At 50.9% G+C, this 18,774-nt stretch overlaps 7 protein-coding genes across 7 annotated transcripts; 4 read left to right on the forward strand and 3 right to left on the reverse strand.

Moving 5' to 3' along the window:
• Positions 1-355: 355 nt before the first annotated feature.
• On the reverse strand, positions 356-2,535 carry JN550_002975 (uncharacterized protein; the record flags this gene model as incomplete). Its single annotated transcript, XM_049314326.1, has 4 exons — positions 356-1,096; positions 1,153-1,358; positions 1,409-2,103; positions 2,162-2,535. The coding sequence occupies 4 exons, from the start codon at positions 2,533-2,535 to the stop codon at positions 356-358; spliced, it is 2,016 nt and encodes a 671-aa protein (XP_049174810.1).
• A 668-nt stretch (positions 2,536-3,203) lies between these two features.
• JN550_002976 (uncharacterized protein) lies at positions 3,204-4,848 on the forward strand (the record flags this gene model as incomplete). Its single annotated transcript, XM_049314328.1, has 4 exons — positions 3,204-3,368; positions 3,427-3,588; positions 3,651-3,931; positions 4,005-4,848. 4 exons carry the CDS (start codon positions 3,204-3,206, stop codon positions 4,846-4,848), a joined length of 1,452 nt encoding a protein of 483 aa, XP_049174811.1.
• A 544-nt stretch (positions 4,849-5,392) lies between these two features.
• Positions 5,393-6,865, forward strand: JN550_002977 (uncharacterized protein; the record flags this gene model as incomplete). Its single annotated transcript, XM_049314329.1, has 1 exon — positions 5,393-6,865. One exon carries the CDS (start codon positions 5,393-5,395, stop codon positions 6,863-6,865), a length of 1,473 nt encoding a protein of 490 aa, XP_049174812.1.
• A 660-nt stretch (positions 6,866-7,525) lies between these two features.
• On the reverse strand, positions 7,526-7,792 carry JN550_002978 (uncharacterized protein; the record flags this gene model as incomplete). The annotated part of the gene is made up of 1 exon (XM_049314330.1): positions 7,526-7,792. One exon carries the CDS (start codon positions 7,790-7,792, stop codon positions 7,526-7,528), a length of 267 nt encoding a protein of 88 aa, XP_049174813.1.
• A 1,230-nt stretch (positions 7,793-9,022) lies between these two features.
• Positions 9,023-11,164, reverse strand: JN550_002979 (uncharacterized protein; the record flags this gene model as incomplete). The annotated part of the gene is made up of 5 exons (XM_049314331.1): positions 9,023-9,275; positions 9,330-10,090; positions 10,140-10,863; positions 10,937-11,046; positions 11,108-11,164. 5 exons carry the CDS (start codon positions 11,162-11,164, stop codon positions 9,023-9,025), a joined length of 1,905 nt encoding a protein of 634 aa, XP_049174814.1.
• Positions 11,165-12,066: 902 nt separating this feature from the next.
• JN550_002980 (uncharacterized protein) lies at positions 12,067-16,515 on the forward strand (the record flags this gene model as incomplete). The annotated part of the gene is made up of 5 exons (XM_049314332.1): positions 12,067-12,836; positions 12,900-13,797; positions 13,855-13,949; positions 14,009-14,685; positions 14,738-16,515. 5 exons carry the CDS (start codon positions 12,067-12,069, stop codon positions 16,513-16,515), a joined length of 4,218 nt encoding a protein of 1,405 aa, XP_049174815.1.
• A 726-nt stretch (positions 16,516-17,241) lies between these two features.
• JN550_002981 (uncharacterized protein) lies at positions 17,242-18,650 on the forward strand (the record flags this gene model as incomplete). The annotated part of the gene is made up of 2 exons (XM_049314333.1): positions 17,242-18,061; positions 18,121-18,650. 2 exons carry the CDS (start codon positions 17,242-17,244, stop codon positions 18,648-18,650), a joined length of 1,350 nt encoding a protein of 449 aa, XP_049174816.1.
• Positions 18,651-18,774: the final 124 nt, after the last annotated feature.

Consider the following 18,774-nt stretch of genomic DNA (forward strand, 5'->3'; position numbering starts at 1 on the left):
ACGGTTCCGTACCTTTGTCTCCTAAAATGTAGCCATGGACCATGACGTTTAATTAGTAAGATATGATGGATACCTGGATCTCAAGTGAAAGTGCCAGCATAGACTACCTCGCTGGTTATGATTCTGACTTGCGGCTCACCCTCGAGATGAATACGTATCTTCCAGTTTAGAATGGCGTTCATGACAATCCTCAGATTCTGCCTTCTGAAAAAGAAAACAGGTAGTCAGCTAACATGAGATATGCACCTGGACACTCGAAATGTTGTTTTTCATTCGGTGACGATATGTCAACTGCTACTTGGTCCTATTCTCCCCGTGTGGTCTCATGTAGCCAGTACGTCTTGGGCAGGGCGTTCTATGAGACACCACATCCACGATCAAGAGAGCCTACCTCCAGGTCCCACAGAAGCTGTTCCTGGACATCTATGTTGAACAATGGGAGATACTGCTGAGACCCATGCACATCATTTTCCATGAAGCCACCCGCAGCGACGACTTGGCCATTCCGGATTCTCGGAATGGTGACCTTGAAAGCCAGCGCTGGGTCGAAGAACCCACACCAGATGATCTTGTCTTCCGCCAAACCGAAGGCATCTGCTATCGCCTTCGGTTTCAACACACCAGATCCCTTGACCTTGGAGTACACACCAGTTGAGTCAAAGATGACGTCAAATGTAATCTCGTACGGCCCAGCATTCTTCGACCGTAGCACGCGTGCCAGGTCGCCGAGTTTAGTACTCGCAGGCCGTTCTTCCACTGGCGGACCTTTCACTTGGGATGATATGGGACTTTCATCAATCATCTCCCCATTCTTCCCTTGTTGTGTTGGTAAATGAAATGGCTCCATGGCTGAGAGGGGCTTTCCGCTCCCAATGAAGGAGACGCTATGCCTTATGTCCAGTCTGAGTTTCTGGCCGTCGCCCATGTCTGGTGATAGTGAGCTGGGCACGGCGCAAAGGCCCTCTTCACCATCATCAAGGTCCATGAGGTGATACATTGAAAATTGTGAGCATGGCCCCATCTCAACCTCGAGCTTGCCCCCAAGACCAAATGCGAAGTTCCCCGAAGTTGCCTTCTGGCCGGCATAAGGCCCGTGCTAGTTACGGTTAGTGGATCAATTATCGCGAGAGTTCATGTTGAAAAGCAACGCACTATTGTTGCAACTCTGGCAGTGGAAGCAATGGATGTAGCTAGGCTTTGTGATTCTGCGAGTGCTTCTCCAACAAGGAAGACTTCCTCAGTATTCTTCCCGTGGATGTGGAAATCAAGCTCCCACTTGCCAGAGGTGCCGGCATGTTGAGATGCTACGTAGCTTTTGATAAGTTGGAGAATATTATCCAGTTGGTTGATTAGTATGGCTAACAAAGAATTAGCGTTTCTGTCTTCATACTGGTGCGCAATGTCTTACGGTCTCTGATGCTTCCCATATACATTGTCCGATATCCCACGACTTTGGCGGCTTCGAGTTTGAGAGTGTAAGGCCGGTCTTCATCTCTTGAAAATATGAAGGAGCTTCCGGATACCCTGACGGTCCGGTCGTCCCCAAGTTGTGTGTAGATTGATTTCGTCAAGTCCAAGTGGCCCCCAGGTCCATAGAGGAGGTCGGGTCTTGTTTTCTCGTACAACGTGTGCGCAGCCACCGACAAAGGCGTACAGCATGCTTTGGGGTCTATCGGCGAGATGTCGAACTCTCCATTGGTGTATAAAGTACCTATGGCACCGGCACTCTTTGGCTTGGCACATTGTCCACCGCATTCCAGTATCTTACCCATGTGAGTAAAAGCGCCAAACATAAGTTTCTTGTGCTCGTGGATCGGAGCTTCCGAGTGGGACTGATGCAGAAATGCAGCATATGCGACGTAAGGCGATGGATCGTATGCCCTGCCTCCGACGATGATGTCGAAGTCTGGATTGGCTGTCATAGCATCAATGAAAGGCTCTGGACCCAGCTGAGCCATGATGGTGGATGATTGTTCAATATCCTCCTCTGCTAGTTGGGGTACAAACTTTCCGCATCCCGCAATCGCCCCTTTATTCAATCGGTCCTTCACCAGCGATTTGTCGATGCCGGCGAATACTGCTATAACCTTGAGCTGAATATCACTGTATGATAACGGCGGGTCAGTGGCCAGTGATGGACTGTTCAATAAGGTCTGCGGACCTGAACTCATCTTTCGCTGCGATTTCTCCAATAATGTCAAGCATCTCCTGTACATGCGCATCGGATCCATCTCCACCGGCAGAGCTGAAGATCAAAGGAACTCGAAACGTTGTAACCAGTTTCATGAGCTTTACCAAGTCTCTGAGATATGATGAACGCGGGCACGTCATAATTCCTAAAGCGAGCTTCTCTGGCCCGCTGTCTGTCGAGCCAGAGTCCAGGATGATGGCAGTCGGTGTACCAGTATGCACAAGCCTCGAAAGGACTGGGGTAATCTGTCTTTCGTCGAAGCCATAACCCAGCATTCCAATGGGAGTTACAACATGGCATAGAGTATTGGACATATCATGCTTCTGTATAAGTGATGAAGACATGTTCTCGAAGAGTTTACAACAACAACAATTTGAGCGACGTGATTAGATGAGTTCAGGTGTTGATGCTGAAATTGTGATTTTCACTGGTGCAGATTGCCAAGCAATCTCTTTCTCTATAAATGTTTGCCTAGGGGTGAACAAGAGCTTGAAATAATAGTTCGGGATTTTTGATAGTGGCCGTAAAGACCGGAGTATTTCATACATCCCGGGGCCCGTCAGCACAGCCTCCTGAGCCAAGTCCCCTGCTGTATACTAAATCCCCACCTTTTCGACACAGCCAAGGCGCCCAGCCAACCACGAGCCACTAATATGCTCGACAAGTCCCGGCCTCGTAAGTCCCACCCCATCCGTAAAAAGAAGGAGTGAGTGTAAAGAAGTCGTGAGGCGTCTCCGTGTAATGCCTGGCCGCAAAGTCCTTCTGAGGATGATCAGATATCTACTAATAACTGTCTCGGGCAGGTACACACGCAAAATATTGGGCTGTGCAGATTTGGGATATGCAGCTCTATATATACGTAGATACATCTGTTGTTTTTCCAATTCATTCACTGAAATTCCCATACTTCTTCAACGCAGTGTGATCAGACCATCCATTTTACTTCACATTCTTCCGTCTGACACGTGTGTAAACCAGCATTCTGTCATCCCACTTTCCTCAAGTTCCCAAAATGGGCAACTCCATGGAGCTTCAGGAGCACGTCAAGATGTTGGATGAGAACAGCCTCGCCGACTCAACCCAAGAGTTTGATCGTCAAAAGGAAAGGCGCGTAAGATGGAAGACTGATCTCATCGTTTTGCCACTCTTGGTGTCGATTCATCTGCTTGCACAAATGGTAAGGAGCAGACTGGCTGTTGCAACAGAGCTCTCGGGATGACGCTGATTGTATTAAGGGTCGATCCGATCTACCTAATGCCAAACTCGCCGGCATGTGGCACGATCTCAAGTTGACTGATTCAGACTACAGTATGATCAGCAGTATATTCTTGGTTGGCTATCTTATCTGTCAACTGCCTGCAATGTTGATTATGCGGAAAGTTGGACCACCCGTCGAGGTTGGTAGAACACATACCCATGCGGTCTTATGATCGGGGGTCGAGCTAGCTAACGCTTGTAGTTCGCCTGTGCAATGCTCGCATGGGGAGTCGTAACCATATGTACCATGAAGGCAACCGGCAAAGTACACCTCATGATCCTGCGAGCTCTGGTTGGTGTCTCCGAGGCATTCATTCAGGGTGCTGTGCTCTACCTCTCGTTCTGGTACCCTTACAATGAGTTAGCTACGCGTGGTGCCATCCTTTACTCCACCGTAGCTCTCGCCGGGTCGTTCAACGGTCTGCTAGGCTATCTGATCGAACGCACCCTAGGCGGTGTGAATGGCTGGACTTCATGGCAGTGGTAAGTGTTTTCTCCTCTTGCTGCAGAGTGGCATTCGACGCGAGAGAAATTTCTAACGAATTATTTCCGGCAGGATATTCTTCATTGAGGGCTGTATTCCGCTCCTGTGGGCATTTGTCATCTTCTTCCTACTCCCATCGACACCCGAGACGGTCAAATGGTTCTTCAAGCAAGACGAGAAAGAGATTATAATTCGGCGCAGTCGCGCCGCTCACAATACCGGCGAGAGCAAGATTATCCCCAGACTCATCCTGAAGGTTGTGACCCAGCCTCAATTCTGGGGGGTCTTTCTCATAGACTGTGGCTCACACTTTTGCGCGACTTCTCTCTCAAACTTTATTCCATCTATCATGCAAGGGTTAGGCTTCGACCGCATTCAGACTCAGCTGATGACGGTTATTGTCTACGGATCCGCATTCGTCGGAATTATTACTGCCGCCGTCATTGCTGATAAGATCCAAAAGAGGGGCGTCCTGATCTGTATTTGTGCTTCTTTTGCCGCCACTGGATACATTGTGCTGCTTTTCGCCCCAAACAACACAGTCCGTCTTGCAGCCACTTGTGTAGTTGCTGCAGGAGTTTACCCGATCAACGTCCTTAGCATGGTGTGGATGGCCACAAACAATGTCGGATATACTTTCCGTGCAAGTACAGCAGGACTTATCAACATCGTCTCTCAGCTGGTGGCAATTACGAGCAACTTCGCCTTCGATGAAGCACCATATCGGATGGGCCTGACCATATCGTTGGCCCTGATATGCATGTCGGGAGTATCGGCGGGCGGGCAATGGGCATACTTCAAATTTATGAACAAGAAGAAGCTGCAGCAGCAACATTCCGCGCATGCTGCGCGCACAAGGCTCATGAGTATCGATGAGATTGGGAATGCCCACCCCGACTTCTTCTATTCTTACTAAGCTGGCTGGCGGATCCAGAACCCATGGGCAAGAATGGAAGCCTTCCGATAGTTCTATTGAGAGTTAAGTAGGAATTTCCAATGGTATCATTAGTAGGACGATGATGAAGCACCCCGGATTCGCAGAGTCGCAGCATTGGTAAAGATGCAAGCAATGGACTTTTGGCAGTTTCAGAGCCTTTATCGGTTTTTATCTTGCTTTATAATACATTTCATGGTAGAAAAAAAAAATCAAGCAAACTATTCCGTAACATCGTATTTCATTCATGCAGTTCGTAGGAGCTTTTCCAACCATTCGGTTCGATTGCGTTCTACTTGCAATCGCAAGGAATAAAGCCGGCCCGTTGCGGGCCGGCAGGCTGCGTTGCTCCCTTCAGTGGGCTTTTTTGACTCAGATCTGATGACTTTAACTCAGCCATTTACTCGCATACCTAGGCTGAACGTAACAATTTTCAGACACCATATCCATTGCCTATTGCGTTTCAAATTACGACCATTTACTAGGAAGGCCCAGAGAAGTCCATGAACGCGACAGCTAGCGTGTTATGGCAACGCCACCGGAAGACTCCTCATCTCATGATGCCCAACAACTACTCAGCTGCGCGAAGCAGCTCATGTCTGAGGTCTTGACTTTTTCAGACCATTTTGCCGACATGGCACAGACTTCAAGTGGCGACGGATCACACGTTGCGGCCGGAGCTTTGAACTACCTCAAACAACAGCTGAAAAGCGAAATCCAAGGACTCGAAGGGGTACTAAAAAAACACCAATCGAATGATCCGATGGCTCCACACTGCACATCGTCGACCAATCTACCATTCTATGAAGCGCTTTGGAATGTTGCTAAAGAGTCACGAGACATAGTAGCTCTCCGAAAGTGGGTGTCCTGCGGGCAGTACCAGGGCAAGGATCTTTTATCTCCGGGAAACCACATCATTCACCACCCTGGCGATTCCATTCCATCCAAACATACAACAACCCTGGTCGACATAATATCAGATGGGGGTCAGACTTGGGTGAAAATTGCTGCTATAACAGGCAAACGAGTACTATGGGATATGACTAAACTCGGCTGGGCAGTGGGTGCCGACGACAGCGATGATGAGGACGACGAGGACGACTTCGATGATATTCCTCTGTTCAAAGTTGCAAAGTCACTGGCTGATTCTGCGAGTGTGCACCGGATACGGGGCCGTCGACCCAAAGTTCAACTGGTTCTGCCTCGCATTGCGAGCGGAGAATCGAGGGACATTGACCTTGTCCTCAATCGAATCCGCAAGCTGGGCATCCAGGTGCAATGCAGCAATGAAGTGTCTCCGTTACAGTCGAAACCACTCACAACAAGTACATTACTCCGGATGGCACCAAGTCCCTTCGCTCGATTCTCCGGCACCCTGAATATGGACACCTCTGTACTCATCGCTTTAATATCCGACTTTTCCCACGGGCCAGTAGCACAGCAGTCGTGGTTTAGTTCCATGCAAAAAGGTCATCTTGCTAATGAAGCAAAACACAAAATCGCGAGCACATGGATTTATCCTGCACTATCTGGACATAAACTTATATGCACGGAGGAAGCCGCCAAAACGTGCCGCGAAATCGTCAGTACCATTGGCACGGAAACAGAACTTGCCCGGCTAAATCTTGTACTATATGAAAATCCCAGCATGACTCCTGATATAATTCGTCGAGAATTCAGAGTTTTGTCAAAGTACGATATGTCAGAGAACATTCAACTGCCCGTACAAATCATGAGAGATACTGCGAGCACAGTCGCAGAAATACCCTCGGAGGCGTTGGAGGCTCTACAAGATACAACTGAACCGACGAAATCCGTATTTGCGTATGGATGGGCTTCGCAGCTAACCACTATCACGTCTAACGGAGTGGGCGTCAACAACCTTACTCGACAGCTCGAGGACCGGTCTTACCAAGGCACTTGGCCTTCAATTTGGCTATGCCCTTTCAGTCGCTCTTTGGTCGGTGTTCCGAAACATGTCCGGGAGGCTGCGTCCTGAAATAGCGAATAGGTGCATAGATGAAATTAGAGGAAAGATTCATGTCCCCATCTGGACAGAAGCGCTTCATTTTAATGATATATATCACATGTATATTATACACCACGGCTTCTACCGTCGACGTGAATATTGAGGCCAGATCAATTACAGCGATGCAGGTACACGCTGCTACACTATGGCGAGAGGTTCCTCATGATTGGAATCTTTATTAATATGATACAGTGTCTTGAAGCAGTCTGAATGAGCCCAATTGTCTACGAGCTCCCCGTGCATTCGACTTCTACCTCCTTGCAACGTATTGGTCAGTCAGGTTTTGGAAGAAACAAAATTAGAACGGGAAACTTACTGATTGAGATTCATATTGGCACTTCTGACCCCAAAGGAGCAGCATTATCTCCCAGGACAAGTGCATTTACACTTGGGATCATCTATATGCATCCATGCTCAAATAGGGCTTGTTATGCGGCTGTCGCGTTCAGCTTCATTAGGTGCGGGCTACCATGGGAAACGTATGTCCTGCTAGGTATGCAATTGGGTCTCCCTAAAAATGCATCCTCAGATGTGGACCAAGAATAGGGGTCGAGTTCCTAATACAGGCTTTTCGTTTTATCAAAGTGGTGCATGGAATACGCTCGCGTCTGTCGTCGGCTACTTCGGTGCTCATTTCGACGCAAACCAATCGTCCTTGACCACAGTTACCACAAACATTGTAGCGGCGACTGCACCGGCTAGAAACGCAAGAACAGCAAAGATGACTCCGGGTTGCACCGCTACTCGCAGGGCAGTCCGCACCTTGCTGGTTGGTCTGGGTTCTACCTCTTGCTGCTTGAGGCTAATAACAGACGAGAGTGTGCTATCTGAGCGGCGGGTGTCTCTGACTTGCCGAGCAGCCTCAAGATCGGCTTCAAAGTATTTCGGCTGATCCATGGCGAAAGCCAAAAACCCAGGAATAGTTTACTGTCGACGGTCGCGCGGGATAGTTCAATACTTTGAGTCGCAGCTGAAGCGAAGTAAGTCGAACTCTGAGAAAACAGGTGGTTTTGTTTTGAGTTTGTACATTGTCGCCTCGACTGCGCCGTCCATCAGGCTGAATCCAAAGATATGAGGTTACGAATCACTCGTGCGAAGTGGATGGCTGATTTGATACCAGGCGGAAGGCCATCCTTGCTATTGAGGGGGTTTATCATTCCGAGACACCATCTGACGAAGATGAGACGGAACAACATCGCCTCAAAACACAGTATTTCATTTCAAATCCAAGAAGGATGTGAATAAGGAGTGGCTGTTTGCGTGATCTACTGCGTTTCGGAAGTTTCGCGCGAATGACGAGTGTGCTGTCAGCTCCCTCAATCTGATTTTCGAACGCGCTGCCCGAGCCTGACGCAAATGTTGTGGCTACGCTCATCCCCCTGATCTTCCAAACCGCCCCCAAACATGCAACCAGTAAAACATCGTATCTCGGACCCTCTGACTACGGAAATATCTTCATATATTTTGCACATACGTGAACCAGACCATTTTGACCACCGGTGCATATTATCTTCTCACAAAAATATATACCAAAGGCCTGGGTTTCAGATGCAAAGCGATGCAACGTAGACTAGCACAAGTCTATACTGTTTTTTAAATTTCAATTCTACCTAATGTGTCTGTCAGAGGTAGCCCGAGGTCAGGTATAATCAGAAGTCCAATGTATGGTTCAATTCATAGAAAGACTGAATCTTGTCCTCTTTCAAGTAAGAGGGACAAGACGGGTATCATATAGCGGACACTGCACGATGTTCCACCGAATCCTCTGTAAACTTAATACACTGCCGTGACAGTGCCAAATGCCTGCGAGATCATTAGATCTCATACGGAAGATGCCCTTGTCTTAAGGGCGTGCCTGATTTAGCCATTCGCCTTCAAGTGACATGTGTCATAGTGATGATATCTGACCATGTCTCGTAATCGTATTTCTTGTGGATAAGGGAGCACTCGAAAACTCAAATCAAGACCTGGTTGGCATCGAAATAAGCAAAGTGCAAGAATCCAAGACAATATTTCAAATAAAGTTCTGAGGACAATGCAGCTAACTCCGGCTAAAGACTCACATCAACCAATGAAAATCGTCTATCTTGAATTTTGTATCATTATTTCTTAGTAAGAACAAAATAATCAACCCATCTCATCTTGGTGGGCCTTCCGGATAGCACAAGCTCCCAGCCTGATGAGCTCTGCAACAAAGTCCTCTATCATCTTAATATGCATGACCTCATTCAACGTCAGCCGGCGGAATCTAATACCCCTGATAAGCTCTGGGGTGCTGTTAAGTAGTTCTAGGTCACCTTCAGCCCGAGGGCAGAGCGGGTTGAGCAAAATGTTGCAAAAAATGGTCAGGATAGCTGACATCGGATAGAATACGACCATCCTGAAAGACTAAAGTAAGCGAGGGAATGTGAGGCTCAACCGCTGGGTGACTCACCAAAATGATTCTCCTACCATCTCTTGCACCGCAACGCGGAGGTATACCAACGTTGATCGACTGGCTTCTACCGACAATGCCAGGCTGGAACTGACCCCATCCATCTCCCCACTGGCACCGTTCGCCCAGGCACGGCACCGGCTTGTGGCTTGGTGTATTGTTGCCATCAAGTAGTGGTATTCGAAGTTCGTCACGATGTGATGCATCTTCTGTGTTATGTTTGCTGTTGGTTCCACGTCGAAGTCATCCTCGCGACAAGATAGTGTAGGACGAAACCTCGGATCAATCGTCATGCGCCAACTCTCTAATTCGTCATCCAGCTCGCGGATAGCCCTCAAGAGCTCCGCGTCAGACTTCCTCAGCGCTTCTGTTGAGTAGAGGAGTTTGATTGCTTTGGACTTGATCATACTCAGAAATAAGTCGCCCGGGAGAAACGGCGTCCCATCGTCATCGACACGCATCTTTCCAATCTGGCCGGCATGGTAGCCCCTAGGAAGGTTAAGATCGCAATGTTCGTCTTCAATAGCCGGGGGGTGGCCAGTTCGTAGGGCTAGATCCTTGTCGAAGGTGTAGCACAGCCAGAAGTATTTACGCAGATGGTTCCTGATTCTCCATTCCATCTCTGTCCCATCGGTTGGTGGCTTTGTCGAGGCAAGGTCATTAACTTGAGTGTGTGCGCCTAGCATGTATAGCAACCGACAGGCGACAGAATGGAACATTGATGCCATTTGAAACTTGCCGGAGAATAGGTGGTACATACACTAGACTTAGTTAGCGAAGGCTTGTCGTCTTTCAGAGCTGGTTACTTACCTGCATGAACATTATTTGAAGGGCCGTCACGCTCGGGTCCAGCATGGCCTGTGGGAAAAGGTATTGTGCCTTTACAGCACAAGCTTCGGAGTCGATGGGGGTGGCATCAAGCTTGCCTGACATCAGACTGGCGACGGCCAGGAAGGAGAAGATGCATGACTTGCTCTTGGTGGTCTCCAAAAATGACACATTGCCGCTCGTACTATACGCTGCATCGATCGTATGCCTGAATAGCACAGCATCTACAATAGGAAACACGTAACGGATATGAGAGGAGCTGAAAATGGACAAATACTCTTCCGTGACCTGCCTATCGGGCAGGTCGAAGTGTGTTAACGGCAAGATGATATCCTGGTGTGTGCGATGTTGGTTGTGCCACAGAGGTGCAGCCAGGACCGGAAAGGCAGCCCTCTCCCCGGTCCGGGACTGGAGCCATTTTTGTCCATCCGCCGAAAATAGGGGGATCCCGACCTGCGAGCTGATTTCGCCAAGATGATGACCGGCAAAGTGAAGCTTGCCAAAGTTGCCCGTGGCTAGTTGATCACTCGGTGCGGCCTCGGAAGCAGAACCCGGCGTGCTGCCAGCATGACTAAGCGGCAGCGACAGGTCGTCCTGAAAATCAGATGCCTGTTCCGATGGCTCCGGGGATAGATTGGTGACTTTCTCTGCAAGGAGTTGCTCCAGCCGTCCTATTCGTTCTGAAAGATTGTTTTCCTCGCCACCCCTGCCGCTGTTCGTTAGTAATTAGTGAGCAGGGCACCGGCTGCGCGGTTCTGTCGATGGATCTAGATACGCACTTTTTGCTTTTCTTTGCGGCCTTCTTCACCCTGGCCGGCCGGTTGAAGGTGCAGGCCAGTCCATGGTGTTTACACCAATTACACTGCGGTTCATCTCTGTCACATTGAATCTAGTGCTGACAATGAGAATTGCTGATCACCGAAGCGTGGTTCGATTTGCCAACTACTGACCTTCCGCTTATAACACGAGTCACAGGCGCGTTTTCTCGGGTTTGCTCTCTTATCCATGTTGTCCCGAGTGGGGCAAAAGAGAACTTGTGTGGTGTTTGTGTATACAGATCGCGGCCAACTCTGGGCTGAGGATAGGTGCGACCGTCGCAGCCGTTGAGTGATGGAGAAGCGCAGTAGGAGAAAAAGAAGGGGGAGATGGGAAACACCCGCTGAGTCAGCGGCTGAGTTTATATGGTGAAACAAAGGGAGGCAACTCCCTCTGGATCTCCCGGCAGTTGGGGGTGGAAGTCTCGGATGGTGCCGTCGTCGTAATGCCTAACAGCAAAGTATAACCTAGTGGCCAATGAGAGGGAGCGCTAGAGATGTTCGGGGCATAGTCCCAATGCGAACCCTTAAAAAAGGAGTCGAGAAGGCATTGTCCCGCTGACTAAGCGGAGATGAAATGCAGCGAGCGGACCAATCACGAGGGGGACAACACAGACACTCATCTCGGTCCATCCAAGCATCGTGCCCGACTTCAACCCCGAGCCTTCTTCACGACACCGTCGAGTCGCCCGACTCCGACCCCACTGCCTGCCACGTTGGGAGCCCGGTTGTGTGAGCCCTGCGGGTCGGAATTGATAAGCTGTCGCCTTGTCTTTTAGCTGCTAACTCGGCGTCAGCGGCATCTAAGCCTCAGCCTCTCCGTCACTAGCTTGAAGATATACTCTCGATAGATGTGATTGTCTCCACAAGGCCCGCCTCGGCCGGCGCGCTCGCTCGCCTAAGCACTCCGTGTTACCGACTATGATGACAAGCAAGCGAAGATGGCGAATCGCCATGGATGCCGTGAAATGTGTATTAAAGACGTCCTTCCCTGGTTAACATGGCTCGTCAAGAGCTTAATTCAGACTCCTGGGTGGTAGCAGTCACTATTGATCCTTTATACGCCTGAGGATTTATACAGATCTAGCCCAGCCATGGAGTCCGAAGGAACTCTAACCGACAGTGCGACCTCGCAGTACGATGAGAAGACAACTGAGTCTTGGGCCTTGAAGCCGAGAGTCGAAGACGTCCGACAGCGCGATCAAGAATCAGGATTCACTCCCCGCGAACTGGGTATTACATGGAAGAACCTCACAGTAAAAGCCATCAGTGCTGATGCCGCGATTCACGAGAGTGTTGCCTCTCAGTTCAACATACCAAAACTTATTCAGGAATCCCGACACAAACCGCCGTTGAAGACAATTCTTGATGACAGTCATGGCTGTGTCAAACCGGGAGAGATGCTGCTTGTCCTTGGGCGGCCCGGTAGCGGATGTACCACACTGCTCAGTCTCTTAGCCAATCGACGCCATGGATACTCGTCCGTCTCCGGCGATGTTCATTACGGATCAATGGATGCAAAGCAAGCGGAGCATTATTGCGGGCAGATTGTTATGAACACCGAGGAAGAGTTGTTTTACCCAACTTTAACGGTCGGCCAAACCATGGATTTCGCGACCAGGCTCAAGATTCCGTATCAGCTTCCACAGGGTGTTACGTCCAATGAGGCTTTACGAACCGAGACGCGTGATTTTCTTTTGCAGTCTATGGGAATCGAACATACACGGGACACCAAAGTTGGCAATGAGTTCATGCGTGGAGTGTCGGGAGGCGAGCGTAAGCGAGTTTCGATCATAGAAACCTTGGCAACTCGTGGGTCCATATACTGCTGGGACAATAGTACAAGAGGTCTCGACGCAAGCAGGTGAGTACTCCCTCCGATATGCGCAAGAGGTGAATTTTGTTTACAAAAGCTTACTGGTGCCAGTGCTTTGGATTACGCAAAAGCCATACGTGCAATGACCGATGTATTGGGACTTGCATCAATCGTCACTCTGTATCAAGCTGGCAATGGAATCTACAATTTGTTCGACAAAGTCCTGGTTCTCGACGCTGGCAAAGAGGTATACTACGGCCCTATGAAGGAGGCCCGGCCGTTCATGGAAAACCTCGGATTTGTGTGCCAACATGGTGCCAACGTCGCGGATTACTTGACCGGCGTGACCGTGCCTACGGAGCGTCATATCCGGTCCGGCTGCGAAGCCACCTTCCCCCGAAATGCTGAGGCCCTGAAGGCAGAGTACGAGAAGTCAAGCATATTCGCCAAAGCCACCTTGGAGTACGACTACCCTACAACTGAGGAAGCCAAAGAGAAGACAAAGCTATTCCAGCACGGCGTCTCTGGGGAAAAACACAAGCAGCTTCCGGCCCATAGCCCGCTGACCGTGAGCTTCCCGACCCAGGTCAAGGCTTGTGTCATTCGACAATATCAAATTATCTGGGGAGACAAGGCAACCTTTTTCATCAAGCAGATCTCAGTTTTTGCGCAAGCACTAATTGCTGGGTCCTTGTTTTACAATGCTCCTGACAACTCCTCAGGACTTTTCTCGAAATCCGGCGCTCTTTTCTTCTCTCTGATGTACAACTCGCTTCTCTCTATGTCCGAGGTTATTTCGTCATTCCAAGGCCGACCTGTACTTTTGAAGCACAAGCATTTCGCGTACTTCCATCCGGCTGCTTTCTGCATTTCCGAAATAGCGTCGGATATTCCGCTCATTCTATTCCAAATCTCCATTTTCGGCATTGTTCTGTACTTCATGGTGGGATTGACGATGACGGCGGGTGCGTTTTTCACTTACTGGATAATTTTAATTGCAACGACAGTGGTAGGTCGGCCTCTTGATGATCCCAACTCTGGCACGGTATGCTGATAATCATTATAGTGTATGGCGGCTATGTTCCGATGCATTGGCGCAGCTTTCAAGAACTTCGACGGCGCCTCCAAAGTGTCTGGTCTGATAATCACTATTGCAATCATGTAAGTATTTGTATTCTGAATGGTTGAAATGAACCTGGGAATTGACTTTCCAATGCAAGGTACACTGGGTACATGATCCAGAAACCCCAAATGCACCCATGGTTCGTATGGTTCTTCTGGATCGACCCATTGGCATATGCGTTTGATGCACTACTGTCCAACGAGTTTCACGGCAAGGTTATTGACTGCGTCGGAACCAACATTGTTCCTTCAGGGTCTGGCTATAATGATCCACTCCACATGTCCTGTGCTGGAGTTGGGGGAGCCATACAGGGAGAGACTTCAGTAACTGGCGACGCATATTTAGCCTCTCTTTCCTACAGCCACGACCATATGTGGCGTAATTTCGGCATTGTTTGGGCTTGGTGGGCGCTTTTCGTTGCGATTACTATCTTCTACACCTGCCGATGGCGGTCCGCTTCGGAGGCAGGGCCGTCGCTCCTTATTCCGCGAGAGAAGGCACACGTTGCTCGTGCCCTGAAACCCGACGTGGAGGCTCAGGCTGTGGACGAGAAGGTTGGGACGACCGGAGGTGACTATCGTAGCGGCGATGAGACAGCAGTTCCTACCCCGGACAGTGACTCGGCCGACGAACAGCTCATCCGCAACACTTCGATTTTCACCTGGAAAAACCTAACTTACACTGTCAAAACCCCGACTGGTGATCGAGTTCTGCTGGATAACGTCCAGGGTTGGGTGAAACCCGGCATGCTTGGTGCCTTGATGGGCTCTTCTGGTAAGAGCTCCTCGAGAATGAACTGCGTGCTCAAGTACTGACTACCCAATAGGCGCCGGGAAAACCACCCTTCTTGATGTTCTGGCTCAGAGGAAAACCGAGGGCACCATCCGTGGGTCTGTTATGGTAGATGGCCGACCACTCCCTGTGTCATTCCAGCGGTCAGCTGGCTACTGTGAACAGCTCGATGTCCATGAGCCGTACGCAACCGTGCGAGAAGCGTTGGAGTTTTCAGCGCTCCTTAGACAGGGGCGGGATGTGTCACGAGAGGAGAAGCTGAGATACGTCGACACTATTGTTGACCTCCTAGAGCTCCATGACCTCGCTGATACCATTATCGGCAAGGTCGGTGCCGGCCTGACGGTTGAGCAGCGAAAGCGGGTTACGATCGGTGTCGAGCTCGTGTCGAAGCCTAGCATCCTGATCTTTTTGGACGAGCCAACATCGGGTCTGGATGGCCAGTCTGCATACAATACCGTGCGCTTCTTGCGCAAGCTTGCGGATGTTGGCCAGGCTATCTTGGTAACGATCCATCAGCCGTCGGCTCAACTCTTCGCCCAATTCGATACTCTCCTGCTCCTGGCAAGGGGAGGAAAGACGGTCTACTTCGGCGATATTGGTGATCACGCTGCCACCGTTAAGGACTATTTTGGTAGATACGGGGTCCCTTGTCCTGAAGAGGCCAACCCTGCTGAGCACATGATCGACGTCGTCTCTGGTCACTTGTCGCAGGGTCGCGATTGGAATAAGGTCTGGCTCGAGTCGCCAGAGCATGAAGCGGTGTCTAAGGAGCTCGACCGTGTGATCGCGGAGGCCGCCGCCAAGCCGCCTGGCACAACAGATGATGGGCACGAGTTTGCGATGCCTCTTTGGGAGCAGGTAAAGATCGTGACGCATCGGATGAACGTTTCCCTGTTCCGAAACACCGACTACATCAACAACAAGATTTGGCTGCATTTCTCGTCGGCATTCGTCAATGGCTTCTCATTCTGGATGATTGGAGATACCGTCGGTGACCTGCAGATGCACCTCTTTACCGTTTTCAACTTCATCTTCGTCGCACCAGGTGTGATCAACCAACTGCAGCCTCTCTTTCTCGAGCGTCGGGATATCTTTGAGACCCGTGAGAAGAAATCCAAGATGTACTCATGGGTTTCCTTCGTCACCGGACTCATCGTTTCAGAGTTCCCGTACCTTTGCATCTGCGCCGTGCTGTATTTCGTCACCTGGTATTATACCGTCGGCTTCTCTGGCGACTCGGACCGCGCAGGGGCTACGTTCTTCGTCATGCTTATGTACGAGTTCGTCTACACTGGTATCGGACAGTTTGTTGCAGCCTACGCCCCGAACGCGTTATTTGCCTCGCTGGTAAATCCTTTCCTCATCGGACTCATGGTCAGTTTCTGCGGAGTCCTCGTCCCCTACGCGCAAATCCAGGCGTTTTGGAAGTACTGGATGTACTATCTCAACCCTTTCAACTATTTGATGGGCAGCATGCTCGTTTTCGATGTATGGGATACCCCGGTCAACTGCGCGGAGAGCGAGTTTGCCCTGTTTGATCCGCCCAACGGTACGACCTGCGGCCAGTATCTCGCCGACTATCTGATGGGGGCTGGGTCAGCCAGCAACCTGATCAATGCTGATGCGACAGCCGGATGCAAGGTGTGCCAGTATCGGGATGGCACCGATTATCTCCACACTCTGAACCTGCTGGAGTACTCATATGGTTGGAGGGATGCTGGAATCGTGGTGTTGTTCGCTTTCAGCTCATACGCTCTCGTCTACGCGTTGATGAAGTTGAGAACCAAGACGTCGAAGAAGGCGGAGTAATGAAGAGTAGGAAGAACACGAGTTGTTCTTCATTGGAGTAATGCATAATGGCGCATATATAGACAGGGCATGCTTTTCACACATTATAGAATGGCACGGTGCGAATGGGCAAACGGGCCAGGTAGGTAGATTAGATAGAGTAGACATCCACATAGCGCCACAGTGCAATCAATATTTCTTAATAGTTTGAAGAAAAATTCTGATCTTGGTTCGACAGCTATTCGGCATCCAGATAATCGCCTAGAGTGGTCAATGGAACTCCGATTCCATCAGCAGACTTGCCCGTGTTGAACTTGTTTTCCAATCCAGCATACTACATGCTTGCCTTGGTGAAAGCCTGCACTGCAACTCTTTATACATGAGATGTCGGGACTTCCAGTCAAGCCTATTTGTACACTGTTGATGATCCAGTATTGAAGCCGGAAGAAGAAAAAAGATCACAACCACCTAAATCATTTCCAACCCGTCCAACCTCGGCCACGAAGTCACTATTTGACGAGACTCAAAGGCGTGCAAGCCAAGTTCAATCGCTTACACGTGATTGGTCAGAAGTGTATCACGGAATCTTGGCACGTGCGCCGAAGACTGATGCTTGACCTCGATTTACGGACAATTGCGCCAAAATTCCACCGTTTCCTCGTTCGAGAGAGCTGCGACACATAGAGAACCATTCAGAAAATAACCGGTACTGCTGTTCTCATTTCGCATGCATTATCGACGTTAACCATGGATCCGGCCGGGCCCCAAGACCCGCCGCCGTACATCTTGGTAGAGGTGCCGCAGGGCACTGCCCCTGAGCGCTACCTGGACGAATCTGAGAAACTCGGGCCGCCTTCGCTGCCTCCCAGGCCACTGTCCGCTCCTCCTGCTCCAGTGCCGGTAGTAGATCCATCAACTAGCAAAGCCGCAGCAGTGCCGGCCGTGACGGAAACACAGCAACACCACGAAGCTGCGGAGAAGGCGGCGGCGGAGGCGGAGGCGGAGGCAGAGGCGGCGCACGATGAGAAGCAGAGCGGCTTCGCCAAGCGCTTCATGGGCAACATGCTGGTCGCGCGCCTGGGCCGCGCGGGGGTGCAGTCGGTGAGCTCGACGGTCAAGCTGCCGCTGTACCTGTCGCCGTGGGGCGACAACAACCCGTTCGTGGCGCCGAACCTGCGGAAGCGCGACCTGGCGCTCGCGGGCGTCATGCACTTCGGGGCCGACGCGCTGATCGGCAGCTCGCTGACGGCCGCCGAGGCAGTCGTCCAGCATGGCGCCGCCTGGACCGCCGAGCAGGGCGTCGACCACGGCTACGACCGCTTCCGCGGCGCCCGCCCCCACAGCGTCCGCCGCGCCCCCGGCCTCACCAGCGTCGAGGTCCGCATCGCCCACAAGCTCATCGGCGAGGAGGCCGAGCTGCGCTTCTTCGAGTCCCGCGATGCCAGGAACATGCTCGCCTGCGCCAAGGGCTGGTTCTGCCCCTATCTGTACTGCTCGAGCCGCGTCTCGCAGCTGTCAAGGAGGAAGGAGTTCACGGTGGCGGAGGTGATGGGACCGGGATTGAAGGGTATACTATGCTTTCCGATATCTCTGTATAAGTCTCTCGTGACTAACGATAAAGTATAGCCGACGCAGCCTTGGCGCCAACTCTGCTCTCATGCATCACCCAGGAAGACGCCCCCGTGTGTCGGCTGGACGCGGGCGAAGACGCCGGGGAGAAGAGCACCAACTACAAGCGCTTTGCCATATTCTTCATGGGGATCTCGCCGTACCGAACGGCGTCGGCCTGGTCCCAGGCCAAAGTGCCCGGCGAGGCCAGACTCCGGTTTCACCTCCTCACCCACATCCCGGGCGTCGTTGTGCCTATCAAGTCGACGGCGCCGGTCTGCGCGTGGAGCCCGTGGACGCTGGATCAGATCCTGCATGGCAAGGACGGCTACAGCGCCGAGAAACACCGGGACGAGATTCTGCGGTATCTGGACTCTGTCGTGGACGAGTCGCATGTCAGGCAGCAGAGCAGGGAGTCGTGGCGACAAGAGCTATCGGCCGCTATCGATCAGATCCTGGTTGGCCTCAAGAATATCTCATCGACTTTGGGGTCCATTGCGGACGCCTTTGAAGACGAGCATGGGGGAGTTGTCATGTTTAGGTTCTGAAAGACATAATAGAATAGATACCCTGCGCTTCGAGTCCAACGAGATTCCGAGTTACCCGCAGAGTGAATGTGAGGACGAAACACATATACTTGACCTAGGTCTGCTGTCTTCAATAGGGGGTATA

This window comes from Neoarthrinium moseri (assembly GCF_022829205.1).
Source record: "Neoarthrinium moseri strain CBS 164.80 chromosome Unknown scaffold7_Wmoseri_CBS_16480, whole genome shotgun sequence".
In the NCBI taxonomy this organism is placed as follows: domain Eukaryota; kingdom Fungi; phylum Ascomycota; class Sordariomycetes; order Amphisphaeriales; family Apiosporaceae; genus Neoarthrinium; species Neoarthrinium moseri.